This window comes from Oncorhynchus tshawytscha, linkage group LG01 (genome assembly GCF_018296145.1).
Source record: "Oncorhynchus tshawytscha isolate Ot180627B linkage group LG01, Otsh_v2.0, whole genome shotgun sequence".
Lineage (NCBI taxonomy): Eukaryota > Metazoa > Chordata > Actinopteri > Salmoniformes > Salmonidae > Oncorhynchus > Oncorhynchus tshawytscha.
The window spans coordinates 1,646,867-1,666,418 of NC_056429.1; the positions used below are offsets into that span (position 1 = coordinate 1,646,867).

The 19,552-nt window shown below is 45.7% G+C and overlaps 1 protein-coding gene across 1 annotated transcript in view; it reads left to right on the top strand.

Annotated features, from left to right (window-relative positions):
- ccdc33 (coiled-coil domain containing 33) overlaps nt 1–19,552 on the top strand; it is a 61,143-nt gene that overhangs the window by 36,863 nt on the left and 4,728 nt on the right. The window contains exons 5-7 of the mRNA XM_042327600.1: nt 3,334–3,529; nt 5,899–5,987; nt 6,091–6,222. Of these exons, the coding sequence (XP_042183534.1) occupies nt 3,334–3,529; nt 5,899–5,987; nt 6,091–6,222 (417 nt within the window). The remainder of the gene's footprint in view (nt 1–3,333; nt 3,530–5,898; nt 5,988–6,090; nt 6,223–19,552) is intronic.

Below are 19,552 nucleotides of genomic sequence, written 5' to 3' on the forward strand. Positions count from 1 at the left end.
TTTTTCGATCACAGAAGTTAACAAATGAGGGTGCCTAGGGACATGTAGGGCCTGGGTTTACCTCCACATCACCCGTGGAACAGAGGAGGAGTAGTATGAGGGTGCGGCTAAAGGCTATCAAAACTGGTCGCCTAGAGCGTTGGGGTCAGAGAATAAAAGGAGCAGATTTCTGGGCATGGTAGAATATATTCAGGGCATAATGCGCAGACAGGGGTATGGTGGGGTGCGGGTACAGCGGAGGTAAGCCCAGGCACTGGGTGATGATGAGAGAGGTTGTATCTCTGGACATGCTGGTTGTAATGGGTGAGGTCACCGCATGGGTGGGAGGTGGGACAAAGGAGGTATCAGGGGTATGAAGAGTGGAACTAGGGGCTCCATTGTAAACTAAAACAATGATAACTAACCTGAACAACAGTATACAAGGCATATTGACATTTGAGAGAGACATACAGCGAGGCATACAGTAATCACAGGTGTTGAATTGGGAGAGCTAGCTAAAACAGTAAGTGAGACAACAACAGCTAATCAACTAGCACAACAACAGCAGGTAAAATGGCGTTGACTAGGCAGGGAGGGTCGGATTAACTACACACAGAGCCTGAGTGCGGCTGAGGCCGACAGATAAAACATAAACAAGCAGAATGGAGTACCGTGATTAATGGACAGTCCAGCATGCATCAGCTATGTATCCAAGTGATCAGTGTCCAGGGGGCAGCGGTGGATGGGGCAGGGAAGCTAGACTGGCGAGTATTATCCAGATAAAAAAAAAACTGGTTGGTTGTGCAAAAGGTAAAAGCCGCTAGCAGTGGCTAACAATGACTAAATAGCTTGTAGCTAGTTAGCTGGTTAGCTTCTGGAGGTTCTTGAATGTGTTCTAAAAATTAAAAATAATAGCGATTCCGTATCACATTGGGTGAGGCAGGTTACCGGAAGGTATAATCTAATTAAAAATCGAAAAGAGATTGAAAGTAAATATGGGTCCAGTGAGTGGTTGGGCTGGCTGGGGACGCGGCGATTCAGACAGTTAGCAGGCCTGTGCTAACAAGCTAACAGTTAGTAGGCCGGGGCTAAACAAGCTAGCAGTTATCGGACCGGGGCTAAACAAGCTAGCAGTTAGCAGGCCGAATTAGCAATCAAGCAGATAGCAAAGGGCTAGAAAGTTAGCCTTTGGGGGACGTCGTCATGGGGTGAGTCTGTTTATGCCTCTTCATGCGGTGACATCGATAGACCGGTCGTGAGTCCGGATATTGTAGCCCAGGAGTATGCTTCGGTGGTAGCACAGGAGCTCTGGCCGGGCTAGCTTCAAGCTAAGTGGATGGAAACGCTAGCCAGGAGTAATCATCCGGGGTTGCAGTTAGCTAGTTAGCTAGTTGTGAAGATCCAGCTGAAAATGTTCCGGTTGCGGTGGGAATCCGGGGATAAAAATAATAGGTCTGTTATGCTCTGGTTAGAGTCGCGTTGTTCGAACTGGCGAGAGCATTCCGAGCTAAAGGTTAGCTGATGACCGGTTAGCTGATGACCGCTAGCAATGGTTTGCTGACTGATAGCTGGTAGTTAGCTGGCTAGCTTCAGTTGAGGGGTGTCGGATCCGAAGTAAAAATAAATACTTTAGGGAAAAAAAGCAGATCCACGCTACATTGGGTGAGGCGGGTTGCAGGAGAGTATTTAGATGTTGAGGTTTAGCAAAATGTTTTAAAAAATATGCGAAGAAAAATATGTTATAGGGACACGACAAGGGACACGACACGACAAGACGTCTGACTGCTACGCCATCTTACCTTGTAGATGAGCGTGAGAGCCTTCCTCTAACAACTCGGCAGAACAACTCGGCAGAACAACTCGGCAGAACAATCTTTTGTTTTGGTGACAACACCGCTTCTTGACAATACCGCCTCTTACAGCTGTCGCTGAAAGAACTGGGGCAACTGAAGCACTAAAAGCCTATCAGAGGTGAAGAACACACCTCCCAGCACTGATTTCGGATTGCCTATCAGAGGTGAAGAAAACACTCCCAACAATGCAACGCGCCCACAAATTAGCAAAACTGTTACACAAATAGGCCTGAAACTAATCCAAGTCCACAACGACAGTCACAAGTTCTGAGAAATCAGACAGTTCAAACAGCAATGACTTAACTAGGCTACTAGGTCAAAGATAGCGCTTATATTAAATTGCCCTAGCAATACAATACCAACAGTGACTAATTGAATCCAAAAATACACGTGTTGCTCTTGTAAGAGTTGACCCCCTTCCAAACTATAGATGACAAGTGTGGATTAAGTTTGGATCCAAATCAAATCAAAATATATTGGTCATACACAATTTAGCAGATGAAGCAGTGAAATGCTTATGTAACTAACTAAGCTAACTAGCTCCTAAGTATGTAACTAGCTCCTAACAATGCAACTAGCTCCTAACAATAGAACTAGCTAAGCTAGGTAGCTCCTAACAATGTAACTAGCTCCTAACAATGTAACTAGCTCCCAACAATGCAATTAGCTAAGCTAACTAGCTCCTAACAATGTAACAAGATCCTAACAATACAACTAGCTAAGCTAACTAGCTCCTAACAATGCAACTAGCTCCTAACTATAGAACTAGCTAAGCTAACTAGCTCCTAACAATCTAACTAGCTCCCAACAATGCAATTAGCTAAGCTAACTAGCTCCTAACAATGTAACAAGATCCTAACAATACAACTAGCTAAGTTAACTAGCTCCTAACAATTAACTAGCTCCTAACAATAGATCTAGCTAAGCTAACTAGCTCCTAACAATCTAACTAGCTCCTAACAATGCAACTAGCTAAGCTAACTAGCTCCTAACAATGTAACTGGGGTGGCAGGGTAGCCTAATGGTTAGAGCGTTATAAGAAATAAGCTTTTTGTGTGTATGGAACATTTCTGGGATCTTTTATTTCAGCTCATGAAACATGGGACCAACACTTTAATTGTTGCGTTTATATTTTTGTTCAGTATATATAGAGGACCAGAATATGGCGAAGACCCCTGCTGACATCACAGTATCTGAAAGTTATGATGAGTTGGTGTCATCTGTCCCCCCCCTGCCTGTTTCTCTGTCCCCCCTGCCTGTTTCTCTGTCCCCCCCTGCCTGTTTCTCTGTCCCCCTGCCTGTTTCTCTGCCCCCCCCTGCCTGTTTCTCTGCCCCCCTGCCTGTTTCTCTGCCCCCCTGCCTGTTTCTCTGTCCCCCTGCCTGTTTCTCTGCCCCCTGCCTGTTTCTCTGCCCCCCTGGCTGTTTCTCTGTCCCCCCTGCCTGTTTCTCTGTCCCCCCTGCCTGTTTCTCTGCCCTCCCTGTCTGTTTCTCTGCCCCCTAGGAAGTGGAGAACTACCGGACAGCGATGCGTAAAATGGCGGAGGACATCATAGCCCTGAGGACCCAGGTGGTAACCTTGGGGACGGACAACAGCCAACTCCGCAGTGATCTCACGCTGCACCAGGACCTAGGGCGCCATCTATTGGACGATACTGATGTAGACGTCATGACCAAGGCAGAGATCGCTGACCGGATAGGTACACCCATTTTTACATAATAATTCCATGTAAACGCACGAGCATCACAATATCACGCTGACCCCAACTTCCCTCTGCACTTGGATATAATCTCTCCACATGGTTCAGTCCAGCAACTGGTCCCAATGTACAGGAAATGGCCCCGTATAATTATTGATGTGGGTGCCAAGAAAGTTTACTTTTCCAACCAACCGTCTCAATAACTTCTGGTTGTCATGGCAGCAGACAGGTTCATTTCTTGAGAAGTTGTTAAGTTTAATTTTGTCCTGAAGTTGTGAGGTAAACTGATCCTCTGTGGGTCTGTCTGTTGTTGCTAATCCTTATTATCCTGTCAGGGCTCTGATAAGCTCACTGAGGATATGGGTGTGCACTCTCACACACACACGCACGCACGCGCACACACACACACACGCATGCACGCACACACACACACACGCACACGCACGCACGCACGCACATACACACACACACACACACACACTTCTGGGCCTGGGTTTTGATAAGGGATGGCCAGCCGCTGTGCTTATCATCTGAAGGACAGTCTGTAACCAAAGGACGACTGACTGGAAGTCCACACACACACACACACACACACACACACACAACCACACACACACACACACACACACACACACACACACAACCACACACACACAACCACACACGCAACCACACACACACACACACACACACTCACACACACACTCACACACACACACACACACATACACGCTTCACTGAGGGATGCTTCAAAAGACCGTCTGAGGCCATCAAAGCACAAACACCAGCTCTATTCCCTATCCCAAATGGCACCCTATTCTCTATATAGTGCGTTATATTTGTGCCCATACATAGGGAAGTAGTTTGCGTAGCAGTCAGTCAATTGTTCAGTCAGTGGGCTTAGATAAGGATTTACTCAGTATTTTTTAAATGTGTTTCTCAGTTTTGACATTTAGTTGAATTCTGTCCGGCTTTAGGAAGCCTTTGAAACTGATACTTCAGATCAAACAGCAGATTTGGAGATGTCCTGTTGTTCTGCTCTGACTCTGAGTATGCTGAATGTCCTGTTGTTCTGCTCTGACTCTGAGTATGCTGAATGTCCTGTTGTTCTGCTCTGACTCTGAGTATGCTGAATGTCCTGTTGTTCTGCTCTGACTCTGAGTATGCTGAATGTCTTGTTGTTCTGCTCTGACTCTGAGTATGCTGAATGTCCTGTTGTTCTGCTCTGACTCTGAGTATGCTGAATGTCCTGTTGTTCTGCTCTGACTCTGAGTATGCTGAATGTCCTGTTGTTCTGCTCTGACTCTGAGTATGCTGAATGTCCTGTTGTTCTGCTCTGACTCTGAGTATGCTGAATGTCCTGTTGTTCTGCTCTGACTCTGAGTATGCTGAATGTCCTGTTGTTCTGCTCTGACTCTGAGTATGCTGAATGTCCTGTTGTTCTCCTTTTGAATGTTAAAGTAGAACTGACAGCTTTTTAACTACTTTCCAGATCTGAAACGAACAGACAATCAGAACATCTATAGCTGCAGAATGACGAGTGGGCTACTACTCCCCTTCATTTATGCACGTGACAAATAAACTTTGATTTGATTCAATGTTGACGGCCAACTAGCTGAAAACGTTTATCTAATGTTCCCTATTCGATTTGAGCTCATCTAGTTCTGTCTGTCATTAGTTGTTGGTGTTCCTGCCAAGGCAGCAGCTACTCTTCCTGGGGTTTATTATGGATCCCCATTAGTTCCTGCCAAGGCAGCAGCTACTCTTCCTGGGGTTTATTATGGATCCCCATTAGTTCCTGCCAAGGCAGCAGCTACTCTTCCTGGGGTTTATTATGGATCCCCATTAGTTCCTGCCAAGGCAGCAGCTACTCTTCCTGGGGTTTATTATGGATCCCCATTAGTTCCTGCCAAGGCAGCAGCTACTCTTCCTGGGGTTTATTATGGATCCCCATTAGTTCCTGCCAAGGCAGCAGCTACTCTTCCTGGGGTTTATTATGGATCCCCATTAGTTCCTGCCAAGGCAGCAGCTACTCTTCCTGGGGTCCAGCAAAATTAAGGCAGTTAATACATTTTTAAAACATTACATTACTTTCACAGATTTCCCAACCCACTGTTCCCTCAGGAATTCCTGATTCTACCTGGATTATATTTGAGAGGTGTGTGTGTGTGTGTGTGTGTGTGTGTGTGTGTGTGTGTGTGTGTGTGTGTGTGTGTGTGTGTGTGTGTGTGTGTGTGTGTGTGTGTGTGTGTGTGTGTGTGTGTGTTGACAGATTGTGTTGTGTGTGTGTGTGTGTGTGTGTGTGTGTTGACAGATTGTTGTTGTGTGTGTGGGTGTTGACAGATTGTGTTGTGTGTGTGTACCTCCAGCCTCTCTGAAGTTTAAGCTGGCCAGTGAGAGCAGCAAGGCTTCAGCTCAGAAAGACAAGATACAACAGCTACAGAATGATCTGATCAGGGTGAGCAGACACACAGACACACACAACTCTAAACTCTGTCCAGCTGTCACCTTATGTAAGAAACCCTCATGGCTCTGTTGTTGACATCCTCTCCACCTTCCAGAAGAATGACAGTGAAAAGGAGTTGCTGCGTCTCCAGAGAGCTCACCAGCAGCAACAGACTGTCCTACAGCGATACCACAGGACTGTCTCCAAGACTGCAGGCCTGGAGGCCACCGTTAAACAGCAGGAGAAGGTACCTAACCCCTGACCTCTGACCCTACAGCGATACCACAGGACTGTCTCCAAGACTGCAGGCCTGGAGGCCACCGTTAAACAGCAGGAGAAGGTACCTAACCCCTGACCCCTGACCCAACAGCGATACCCCAGGACTGTCTCCAAGACTGCAGGTCACCGTTATGAGTGTCACCCTTGATAGCAAGCCAAACATATAGACTTAATGGTTACTAAAATGGGGAGAGGTCTGTCCATGAAAAGGTGTTGCTCTGCTTTTTTATTTAACTAGGCAGGTCAGTTAAAAACAAGTTCTTATTTACAATGACGGCCTACCTGGGAACAGTGGGTTCTGCCCCTTGTTCAGGGGCAGAACAACAGATTTTTACCTTGTCAGCTCGGATGGTTCAATCTAGCAACCTTTCGGTTACTGGCCCAACGCTCTAACCACTAGACTACCTGCCGCCTCTACACCCTAACCACTAGGCTACCGGCCACCTCTACACTCTAACCAGTAGGCTACCTGCCACCTCTACATTCTAACCACTAGGCTACCTGCTGGTTACTAGTCCAACGCTCTAACCACTAGACTACCTGCTGGTTACTGGTCCAACGCTCTAACCACTAGGCTACCTGCTGGTTACTGGCCCAACGCTCTAACCACTAGGCTACCTGCTGGTTACTGACCCAACGCTCTAACCACTAGACTAACTGCTGGTTACTGGTCCAACGCTCTAACCACTAGGCTACCTGCTGGTTACTGGCCCAACGCTCTAACCACTAGACTACCTGCTGGTTACTGGTCCAACGCTCTAACCACTAGACTACCTGCTGGTTACTGGCCCAACGCTCTAACCACTAGGCTACCTGCTGGTTACTGACCCAACACTCTAACCACTAGGCTACCTGCTGGTTACTGGCCCAACGCTCTAACCACTAGGCTACCTGCTGGTTACTGGCCCAACGCTCTAACCACTAGGCTACCTGCTGGTTACTGACCCAACGCTCTAACCACTAGACTAACTGCTGGTTACTGGTCCAACGTTCTAACCACTAGGCTACCTGCTGGTTACTGGCCCAACGCTCTAACCACTAGGCTACCTGCTGGTTACTGGCCCAACGCTCTAACCACTAGGCTACCTGCTGGTTACTGGCCCAGCACTCTAACCACTAGGCTACCTGCTGGTTACTGACCCAACGCTCTAACCACTAGGCTACCTGCTGGTTACTGACCCAACACTCTAACCACTAGGCTACCTGCTGGTTACTGACCCAATGCTCTAACCACTAGGCTACCTGCTGGTTACTGGCCCAACGCTCTAACCACTAGGCTACCTGCTGGTTACTGACCCAACGCTCTAACCACTAGACTACCTGCTGGTTACTGACCCAACGCTCTAACCACTAGGCTACCTGCTGGTTACTGGCCCAACGCTCTAACCACTAGGCTACCTGCTGGTTACTGGCCCAACGCTCTAACCACTAGGCTACCTGCTGGTTACTGGCCCAACGCTCTAACCACTAGGCTACCTGCTGGTTACTGGCCCAACGCTCTAACCACTAGGCTACCTGCTGGTTACTGGCCCAACGCTCTAACCACTAGACTACCTGCTGGTTACTGGCCCAGCGCTCTAACCACTAGGCTACCTGCTGGTTACTGGCCCAACGCTCTAACCACTAGGCTACCTGCTGGTTACTGACCCAACACTCTAACCACTAGGCTACCTGCTGGTTACTGGCCCAGCGCTCTAACCACTAGGCTACCTGCTGGTTACTGACCCAACACTCTAACCACTAGGCTACCTGCTGGTTACTGGCCCAGCGCTCTAACCACTAGGCTACCTGCTGGTTACTGACCCAACGCTCTAACCACTAGGCTACCTGCAGCCTGCTTTCTTGATATCTCAGTCGACCGGACAGCTCATACAGGCCCTAGTTTTGTCACACCTGTGTGGTAAGGTGTGGCAAAAGAAGGACATAAGTAATTGCAGTTGGTGCAGAACAGAGCAGCACGTAATAAACATAGATACACACGGTGGGTGAATGTCAGTAACATGCATGTCAATCTATCCTGGCTCAAAGTTGAGGAGAGACCGCTTGACTATTGGTCTTTGTGTGAGGTATTGATGTGTTGATGTGTTGACTGCATCACTATTGGTCTTTGTGTGAGGTATTGATGTGTTGACTGCATCACTATTGGTCTTTGTGTGAGGTATTGATGTGTTGATGTGTTGATGTGTTGACCTCATCACTATTGGTCTTTGTGTGAGGTATTGATGTGTTGAGGTATTGATGTGTTGACTGCATCACTATTGGTCTTTGTGTGAGGTAGTGATGTGTTGAGGTATTGATGTGTTGACTGCATCACTATTGGTCTTTGTGTGAGGTATTGAGGTATTGATGTGTTGACTGCATCACTATTGGTCTTTGTGTGAGGTAGTGATGTGTTGAGGTGTTGATGTGTTGACTGCATCACTATTGGTCTTTGTGTGAGGTAGTGATGTGTTGAGGTGTTGACTGCATCACTATTGGTCTTTGTGTGAGGTATTGAGGTATTGATGTGTTGACTGCATCACTATTGGTCTTTGTGTGAGGTATTGAGGTATTGATGTGTTGACTGCATCACTATTGGTCTTTGTGTGAGGTAGTGATGTGTTGAGGTATTGATGTGTTGACTGCATCACTATTGGTCTTTTGTGTGAGGTATTGATGTGTTGATGTGTTGACTGCATCACTATTGGTCTTTGTGTGAGGTGTTGATGTGTTGACTGCATCACTATTGGTCTTTGTGTGAGGTATTGATGTGTTGATGTGTTGACTGCATCACTATTGGTCTTTGTGTGAGGTATTGAGGTGTTGATGTGTTGACTGCATCACTATTGGTCTTTGTGTGAGGTATTGAGGTGTTGATGTGTTGACTGCATCACTATTGGTCTTTGTGTGAGGTAGTGATGTGTTGAGGTGTTGATGTGTTGACTGCATCACTATTGGTCTTTGTGTGAGGTAGTGATGTGTTGACTGCATCACTATTGGTCTTTGTGTGAGGTATTGATGTGTTGACTGCATCACTATTGGTCTTTGTGTGAGGTATTGATGTGTTGACCTCATCACTATTGGTCTTTGTGTGAGGTATTGATGTGTTGACCTCATCACTATTGGTCTTTGTGTGAGGTATTGATGTGTTGACCTCATCACTATTGGTCTTTGTGTGAGGTATTGAGGTGTTGACCTCATCACTATTGGTCTTTGTGTGAGGTATTGATGTGTTGACTGCATCACTATTGGTCTTTGTGTGAGGTATTGATGTGTTGACCTCATCACTATTGGTCTTTGTGTGAGGTATTGAGGTGTTGACTGCATCACTATTGGTCTTTGTGTGAGGTATTGATGTGTTGACCTCATCACTATTGGTCTTTGTGTGAGGTATTGAGGTGTTGACCTCATCACTATTGGTCTTTGTGTGAGGTATTGATGTGTTGACTGCATCACTATTGGTCTTTGTGTGAGGTATTGATGTGTTGACCTCATCACTATTGGTCTTTGTGTGAGGTATTGATGTGTTGACCTCATCACTATTGGTCTTTGTGTGAGGTATTGAGGTGTTGACCTCATCACTATTGGTCTTTGTGTGAGGTATTGATGTGTTGACCTCATCACTATTGGTCTTTGTGTGAGGTATTGATGTGTTGACTGCATCACTATTGGTCTTTGTGTGAGGTATTGATGTGTTGACCTCATCACTATTGGTCTTTGTGTGAGGTATTGAGGTGTTGACCTCATCACTATTGGTCTTTGTGTGAGGTATTGAGGTGTTGATGTGTTGACTGCATCACTATTGGTCTTTGTGTGAGGTATTGATGTGTTGACTGCATCACTATTGGTCTTTGTGTGAGGTATTGATGTGTTGACCTCATCACTATTGGTCTTTGTGTGAGGTATTGAGGTATTGATGTGTTGACTGCATCACTATTGGTCTTTGTGTGAGGTAGTGATGTGTTGACCTCATCACTATTGGTATTTGTGTGAGGTATTGAGGTGTTGATGTGTTGACTGCATCACTATTGGTCTTTGTGTGAGGTATTGATGTGTTGACTGCATCACTATTGGTCTTTGTGTGAGGTATTGATGTGTTGACTGCATCACTATTGGTCTTTGTGTGAGGTATTGATGTGTTGACCTCATCACTATTGGTCTTTGTGCAAGGTGTTGAGGTGTTGATGTGTTGACCTCATCACTATTGGTCTTTGTGAGGTATTGATGTGTTGACTGCATCACTATTGGTCTTTGTGTGAGGTGTTGATGTGTTGACTGCATCACTATTGGTCTTTGTGCGAGGTGTTGATGTGTTGACTGCATCACTATTGGTCTTTGTGTGAGGTATTGATGTGTTGACTGCATCACTATTGGTCTTTGTGTGAGGTGTTGATGTGTTGACTGCATCACTATTGGTCTTTGTGCGAGATGTTGAGGTGTTGTTCTAGCAGTTGGCACACAGTTCGGACACTCATCAGTGCAAGACTGTCACTTTCTGACCTTAGTTCCTTTTTTATGTCTTTGTGTTCGGTTGATCAGGGCGTGAGTTGGGGTGGGTTGTCTATGTTCGTTTTTCTATGAGTTGGTATTTCTGTGTTTGGCCTGGTATGGTTCTCAATCAGAGGCAGCTGTCGATCGTTGTCTCTGATTGAGAATCATACTTAGGCAGCCTGTTTCCCCCATTTTGGTTGTGGGTGATTGTTTTCTGTGTCTGTGTTTTCCACACAGAACTGTTTCGTTTTCAGTTTTAATAAAAAATATGACGAACACTTACCACGCTGCGTTTTGGTCCACTTCTCCTTCTCCAAACAAGAATCGTTACCTAGACAAGACATGCAACCAGAGGTCTCTTCACAGCTCCCAGGTCCAGAACAGAGGCTGGCAAACACACAGTATTAAATAGAGCCATGACTACATGGGAACTCTCTGTGTAACTGTAACTCAAGCTAGCAAAAAAAACACATTCAAAAAGCATATAAGAACAGCTTACGGCATGACGGGGACTATGAAGAGACACACATGCAGTTTGTATTTTAATTTGCATTGTATTATGTATGTGATACGTGGATGGGATACGACTGTGAGATGTAAGGGATAAATTGTAGTGTAAATATGAATATATCATATAAATATATGATCAAACCATTTATAGAGGATGACACGTAGGGTCGGAGAATTAGAAAACGCTCTAAAGTGATGTCATTAAAGGGTGACACGTAGGGTCGGAGAATTGGAAAACGCTCTAAAGTGATGTCATTAAAGGGTGACACGTAGGGTCGGAGAATTGGAAAACGCTCTAAAGTGATGTCATTAAAGGGTGACACGTAGGGTCGGAGAATTGGAAAACGCTCTAAAGTGATGTCATTAAAGGGTGACACGTAGGGTCGGAGAATTGGAAAACGCTCTAAAGTGATGTCATTAAAGGGTGACACGTAGGGTCGGAGAATTGGAAAACGCTCTAAAGTGATGTCATTAAAGGGTGACACGTAGGGTCGGAGAATTGGAAAACGCTCTAAAGTGATGTCATTAGTCATATTACACCTAATCTCATTCCCAGACACTTCCACCAAAATGGTCTGGTGAAGCAACGCATCAACCTTGGCCTTCATAAGTTAGGGTTAGGTTTAAATTCAAAATGTAAGGATATATATATATACGGTTCATTCTGAAAGAAGACCCCTTGACTTTTTCCACATTTACTATAAAAAATGTATGACATTTAAAAAAAAGTCTCATCAATCTACACACAATACCCTATAATGTTGAAACGAAAAAATAGTTTTTAGAAATTTTAGCAAATGTATTAAAATAAATAAAACAGAAATACCTTAATTACATAAGCATTCAGACCGTTTGATATGAGACCTGAAATTGAGTTCAGGTACATCCTGTTTCCAATGTTCATACTTGAGATCCCTACAAGTGGGCTGTCATGTGCCTTTTACTGAGTGGTTTCCCGTCTGGCCACTCTACCATAAAGGCCTGATTGGTGGAGTGCTGCAGAGATGGTTGTCCTTCTGGAATGTTCTTCCATCTCCACAGAGAAACTCTGGACCTCCGTCAGAGTGACCATCGGGTTCTTGGTCACCTCCCTGACCAAAGTCCTTCTCCCCCGATTGCTCAGTTTGGCCTGGCAGCCAGCTCTAGGAAGAGTCTTAGTGGTTCCAAACTTCTTCCATGGGCTAGGCCCCTTTTTTTCCACGTACTGTCTAAATGCCCAAAGTAAACTGCCTGTTGCGCAGACCCTGAAGCCAGGATGTGCATATAATTGGTACCATTGGAAAGAAAAGACTTTGAAGTTTTGTAGAAATCTTAAAATAATGTAGGAGAATATAACACAGTAGATATGGAAGGAGAAAATCCAAAGAAAAACCAACCTGAATCTTTTTTTGGAGAGAGACCATCATCTTAGAAACGCAAGTAAAAGGTCATATTGAAAATTAGCTTCCTGGATGCAAAAGCCTATGGCTTCCACAGGGTGTCAGCAGTCTATGTTCAAGGTTTCAGGCTTGTAACTTCAAAAATGAATAAGAAATATCAGTTATAGTACAAAAAACTTGAACATTTGTGTAGGTGTGCGCCATGAAGACAGGACACACCTGCTAAAATCGGTTTCCTATTGTACATACTTCTTCCCGTAAGAAATATTATAGTCGGATTACATTTCAGGGTATCTGAGGAGTAAATATAAACATATTTTGACTTGTTGAAACAAAGGTTAGGGGTAGATTTTCAGATTCCTTTCTCTGCATGTTGAACGAGTAGATTACTCAAATCGATGGAGCAGACGTTTTGGGATATAAAGAAGGATTTTATCTAACAAAACGACACTACATGTTATAGCTGGGGCCCTTTGGATGACAAATCAGAGAAAGATTTTCAAAAAGTAAGTGAATATTTAATTGTTATTTGTGAATGTATGAAACCTGTTCCGGTGGAAAAATATTTTGATGTGGGGCGCCGTCCTCAAACAATCGCATGGCATGTTTTCACTGTAACAGCTACTGTAAATCGGACAGTGCAGTTAGATTAACAAGAATTTTAGCTATCAGCCGATATAAGACACTTATATATACCTAAATGTTTAATATCCATAATTTGTATGATTATTTATTTGAATTGAACTTCACTGGAAGTTGTCCCACTAGCGGGACCCCTAGCCTCATTAAGAACGATTATTTTAAGAATGATGGAGGTTCTTGGTGAACTTCAATGCTGCAGAAATGTTTTGGTACCCTTCCCCAGATCTATGCCTCGACACAATCCTGTCTCTGAGCTCTACGGACAATTCCTTCGACCTCATGGCTTGGTTTTTACTTTGACATTCCCTGTAAACATGTGGGACCTTATATATACAGGTGTGTGCCTTTCCAAATCATGTCCAATCAATTGAATTTTCCACAGGTGGACTCCAATCAAGTTGTAGAAACATCTCAAGGACGATCAATGGAAACAGGATGCACCTGAGCTCAGTTTACAGTCTCATAGCAAAGGCTCTGAATACTTATGTAAATAAGGTATTTCTGATTTTTTTTAGAAATTTGCAAAAATTTATAAAAACCTGTTTTTTGCTTCGTCATTGTGGGGTATTGTGTGTAGATTGATGAGGGGGGGGGGGAAAGATTTAACCAATTTTAGAATAAGGATGTAACGTAACAAAATGTGGACAAAGTCACGGGGTCTGAATACTGTCTGAATGCACTGTATTTTACACAATGTACAAATCATTCAAATCAAACTTTATTAGTCACATGCGTCGAATACAACAAGTACCGTGAGATGATGAATAGTGTGTAGACTGTACCGTGAGATGATGAATAGTGTGTAGACTGTACCGTGAAATACTTACAAGCCCTTAACCAACAGTGCAGTTCAAGAAGAAGAAAATATTTACCAAGTAGGACACAATAAAAAGTAGTAATAAAAGTAACACAATAAGAACCTCAATGTGGAGGCTATATACAGGGTGTTACGGTACAGAGTCAATGTGGAGGCTATATACAGGGGGTACTGGTACAGAGTCAATGTGGAGGCTATATACAGGGGGTACCGGTACAGAGTCAATGTGGAGGCTATATACAGGGGGTACCGGTTAGTAATGAGGCTATATACTGGGTGTTACGGTACAGAGTCAATGTGGAGGCTATATACTGGGTGTTACGGTACAGAGTCAATGTGGAGACTATATACAGGGGGTACCGGTACAGAGTCAATGTGGAGGCTATATACAGGGGGTACCGGTTAGTAATGAGGCTATATACAGGGTGTTACGGTACAGAGTCAATGTGGAGGCTATATACAGGGTGTTATGGTACAGAGTCAATGTGGAGGCTATATACAGGGTGTTACGGTACAGAGTCAATGTGGAGGCTATATACAGGGGGCACCGGTTAGTAATGAGGCTATATACTGGGTGTTACGGTACAGAGTCAATGTGGAGGCTATATACAGGGGGTACCGGTACAGAGTTAATGTGGAGGCTATATACAGGGTATTACGGTACAGAGTCAATGTGGAGGCTATATACAGGGTATTACGGTACAGAGTTAATGTGGAGGCTATATACAGGGGGTACCGGTTAGTAATGAGGCTATATACAGGGTGTTACGGTACAGAGTCAATGTGGAGGCTATATACAGGGTGTTATGGTACAGAGTCAATGTGGAGGCTATATACAGGGTGTTACGGTACAGAGTCAATGTGGAGGCTATATACAGGGGGCACCGGTTAGTAATGAGGCTATATACTGGGTGTTACGGTACAGAGTCAATGTGGAGGCTATATACAGGGTATTACGGTACAGAGTTAATGTGGAGGCTATATACAGGGGGCACCGGTACAGAGTCGGTGTGGAGACTATATACAGGGTGTTACGGTACAGAGTCAATGTGGAGGCTATATACAGGGGATACCGGTTAGTAATGAGGCTATATACTGGGTGTTACGGTACAGAGTCAATGTGGAGGCTATATACAGGGGGTACCGGTTAGTAATGAGGCTATATACTGGGTGTTACGGTACAGAGTCAATGTGGAGGCTATATACTGGGGGTACCGGTTAGTAATGAGGCTATATACTGGGTGTTACGGTACAGAGTCAATGTGGAGGCTATATACAGGGGGTACCGGTTAGTAATGAGGCTATATACTGGGTGTTACGGTACAGAGTCAATGTGGAGGCTATATACTGGGTGTTACGGTACAGAGTCAATGTGGAGACTATATACAGGGGGCACCGGTACAGAGTCAATGTGGAGACTATATACAGGGGATACCGGTTAGTAATGAGGCTATATACTGGGTGTTACGGTACAGAGTCAAAGTGGAGGCTATATACAGGGTGTTACGGTACAGAGTCAATGTGGAGGCTATATACAGGGGGTACTGGTACAGAGTCAATGTGGAGGCTATATACAGGGGGTACCGGTACAGAGTCAATGTGGAGGCTATATACAGGGGATACCGGTTAGTAATGAGGCTATATACTGGGTGTTACGGTACAGAGTCAAAGTGGAGGCTATATACAGGGTGTTACGGTACAGAGTCAATGTGGAGGCTATATACAGGGGGTACCGGTACAGAGTCAATGTGGAGGCTATATACAGGGGGTACCGGTACAGAGTCAATATGGAGGCTATATACAGGGGGTACCGGTACAGAGTCAATGTGGAGAGTATATACAGGGGGCACCGGTACAGAGTCAATGTGGAGACTATATACAGGGTGTACCGGTACAGAGTCAATGTGGAGGCTATATACAGGGTGTTACGGTACAGAGTCAATGTGGAGGCTATATACAGGGGGTACTGGTACAGAGTCAATGTGGAGGCTATATACAGGGTGTTACGGTACAGAGTCAATGTGGAGGCTATATACAGGGGGCACCAGTACAGAGTCAATGTGGAGGCTATATACAGGGGGCACCAGTACAGAGTCAATGTGGAGGCTATATACAGGGGGTACCGGTACAGAGTCAATATGGAGGCTATATACAGGGGGTACCGGTACAGAGTCAATGTGGAGAGTATATACAGGGGGCACCGGTACAGAGTCAATGTGGAGGCTATATACAGGGAGTACCGGTACAGAGTCAATGTGGAGGCTATATACAGGGAGTACTGGTACATAGTCAAAGTGGAGGCTATATACAGGGGGTACCGGTACCGAGTCAATGTGGAGGCTATATACAGGGAGAACCGGTACCGAGTCAATGTCTTGGTGCTCCGGTACCGCTTGCCATGCCAGAGCAGTCTGACTTGGGTGACTGAAGTCTCTGACAATGTTATGGGCTTTCCTCTGACACTGCCTAGTATATAGGTCCTGGATGGCAGGAAGCTTGTGTTCTGGAACGTAGCCCTGTTTCTATGTGTTCTGGAACGTAGCCCTGTTTCCTTGTGTTCTGGAACGTAGCCCTGTTTCTATGTGTTCTGGAACGTAGCCCTGTTTCCTTGTGTTCTGGAACGTAGCCCTGTTTCTTTGTGTTCTGGAACGTAGCCCTGTTTCTTTGTGTTCTGGAACGTAGCCCTGTTTCTTTGTGTTCTGGAACATAGCCCTGTTTCTTTGTGTTCTGGAACGTAGCCCTGTTTCTTTGTGTTCTGGAACGTAGCCCTGTTTCTTTGTGTTCTGGAACGTAGCCCTGTTTCTTTGTGTTCTGGAACGTAGCCCTGTTTCTTTGTGTTCTGGAACGTAGCCCTGTGTCTTTGTGTTCTGGAACGTAGTCCTGTTTCTATGTGTTCTGGAACGTAGCCCTGTTTCTATGTGTTCTGGAACGTAGCCCTGTTTCTTTGTGTTCTGGAACGTAGCCCTGTTTCCTTGTGTTCTGGAACGTAGCCCTGTTTCTTTGTGTTCTGGAACGTAGCCCTGTTTCCTTGTGTTCTGGAACGTAGCCCTGTTTCCTTGTGTTCTGGAACGTAGCCCTGTTTCCTTGTGTTCTGGAACGTAGCCCTGTGTCTTTGTGTTCTGGAACGTAGTCCTGTCTGTCATGTTTGTTCATTGATTTCACCGGTGTTAGTTACTCACCTGGTCTCATCAGCACCTTATTTAGTTCAGTTCATTCTGTTTGTACCTTTGTGAGGTATTGTTCGTTTTGACTCTACTAAGCCTTTTCCTAGCTCGTTTGTGAGAACCAGTTATAGCCTTCAGTCCTAGTTTTGATTCACCTGCCTGTTTGCCTACCTGTGGTTGACCATTGCCTACCTGTGTTTGACCATTGCCTACCTGTGTATGACCATTGCCGCCCTGTGGTTGACCATTGCCTACCTGTGTATGACCATTGCCTACCTGTGTATGACCATTGCCTCCCTGTGGTTGACCATTGCCTACCTGTGTATGACCATTGCCTACCTGTGGTTGACCATTGTCTGCCTGTGTATGACCATTGCCTACCTGTGGTTGACCATTGCCTACCTGTGTTTGACCATTGCCTACCTGTGTATGACCATTGCCGCCCTGTGGTTGACCATTGCCTACCTGTGTATGACCATTGCCTACCTGTGGTTGACCATTGTCTGCCTGTGTATGACCATTGCCTACCTGTGGTTGACCATTGCCTACCTGTGTATGACCATTGCCTACCTGTGGATGACCATTGTCTGCCTGTGTATGACCATTGCCTACCTGTGTATGACCATTGCTTACCTGTGTATGACCATTGCCTACCTGTGTATGACCATTGCCTACTTGTGTATGACCATTGCCTACCTGTGTATGACCATTGCCTACCTGTGTATGACCATTGCCGTCCTGTGGTTGACCATTGCCTACCTGTGTATGACCATTGCCTACCTGTGGTTGACCATTGCCTACCTGTGGTTGACCATTGCCTACCTGTGTATGACCATTGCCCTCCTGTGTATGACCATTGCCTACCTGTGGTTGACCATTGTCTGCCTGTGTATGACCATTGCCTACCTGTGGTTGACCATTGTCTGCCTGTGTATGACCATTGCCTACCTGTGGTTGACCATTGCCTACCTGTGTATGACCATTGCCTGCCTGTGGTTGATCATTGTCTGCCTGTGTATGACCATTGCCTACCTGTGTATGACCATTGCCTACCTGTGGTTGACCATTGCCTACCTGTGTAGATCAGGGAGTAGTGGAGAAAGGTTGGTCACAGCTGGTTGCTGGGCTGGAATAGAAGTCTGGGGGGGCAACTCTGTATCAGGAAGGTGTTCCTAATGTTTTGTATAGTCAGGAAGGTGTTCCTAATGTTTTGTATTGTCAGGAAGGTGTTCCTAATGTTTTGTATAGTCAGGAAGGTGTTCCTAATGTTTTGTATAGTCAGGAAGGTGTTCCTAATGTTTTGTATAGTCAGTGTATATGGTTACTGATCACCAAACGACTTATCCCTTCCCCATAGTGTCCCCTCTCCCTTCCCCATAGTGTCCCCTCTTCCTTCCCCATAGTGGCCCCTCTCCCTTCCCCATAGTGGCCCATATCCCTTCCCCATAGTGTCCCTCTCCCTTCCCCATAGTGGCCCCTCTCCCTTCCCCATAGTGGCCCCTCTCCCTTCCCCATAGTGTCCCCTCTCCCTTCCCCATAGTGGCCCCTCTCCCTTCCCCATAGTGTCCCCTCTTCCGTACCCTCTCCCTTCCCCAGTGTCCCCTCTCCTGTACCCTCTCCCTTCCCCATAGTGTCCCCTCTCCCTTCCCCATAGTGGCCCCTCTCCCTTCCCCATAGTGTCCCCTCTCCCTTCCCCATAGTGTCCCCTCTCCCTTCCCCATAGTGGCCCCTCTCCCTTCCCCATAGTGTCCCCTCTCCCGTACCCTCTCCCTTCCCCAGTGTCCCCTCTCCTGTACCCTCTCCCTTCCCCATAGTGGCCCCTCTCCCTTCCCCATAGTGGCCCCTCTCCCTTCCCTATAGTGTCCCCTCTCCCTTCCCCATAGTGGCCCCTCTCCCTTCCCTATAGTGTCCCCTCTCCCTTCCCCATAGTGGCCCCTCTATCTCTATTGACCTGTAATCATTATGATAGTTGTTTTACCTGCTTTTGATTGAACACCCTCTGGATTAGAGTGTCTGCTACAATGTTAAAAAACTTTACCCTCATCAACCACCTCTATATCTGATCACATGAACCCTCATCAACCACCTCTATATCTGATCACATCAACCCTCATCAACCACCTCTATATCTGATCACATGAACCCTCATCAACCACCTCTATATCTGATCACATGAACCCTCATCAACCACCTCTATATCTGATCACATGAACCCTCATCAACCACCTCTACATCTGATCACATGAACCCTCATCAACCACCTGTATATCTGATCACATGAACCCTCATCAACCACCTCTATATCTGATCACATGA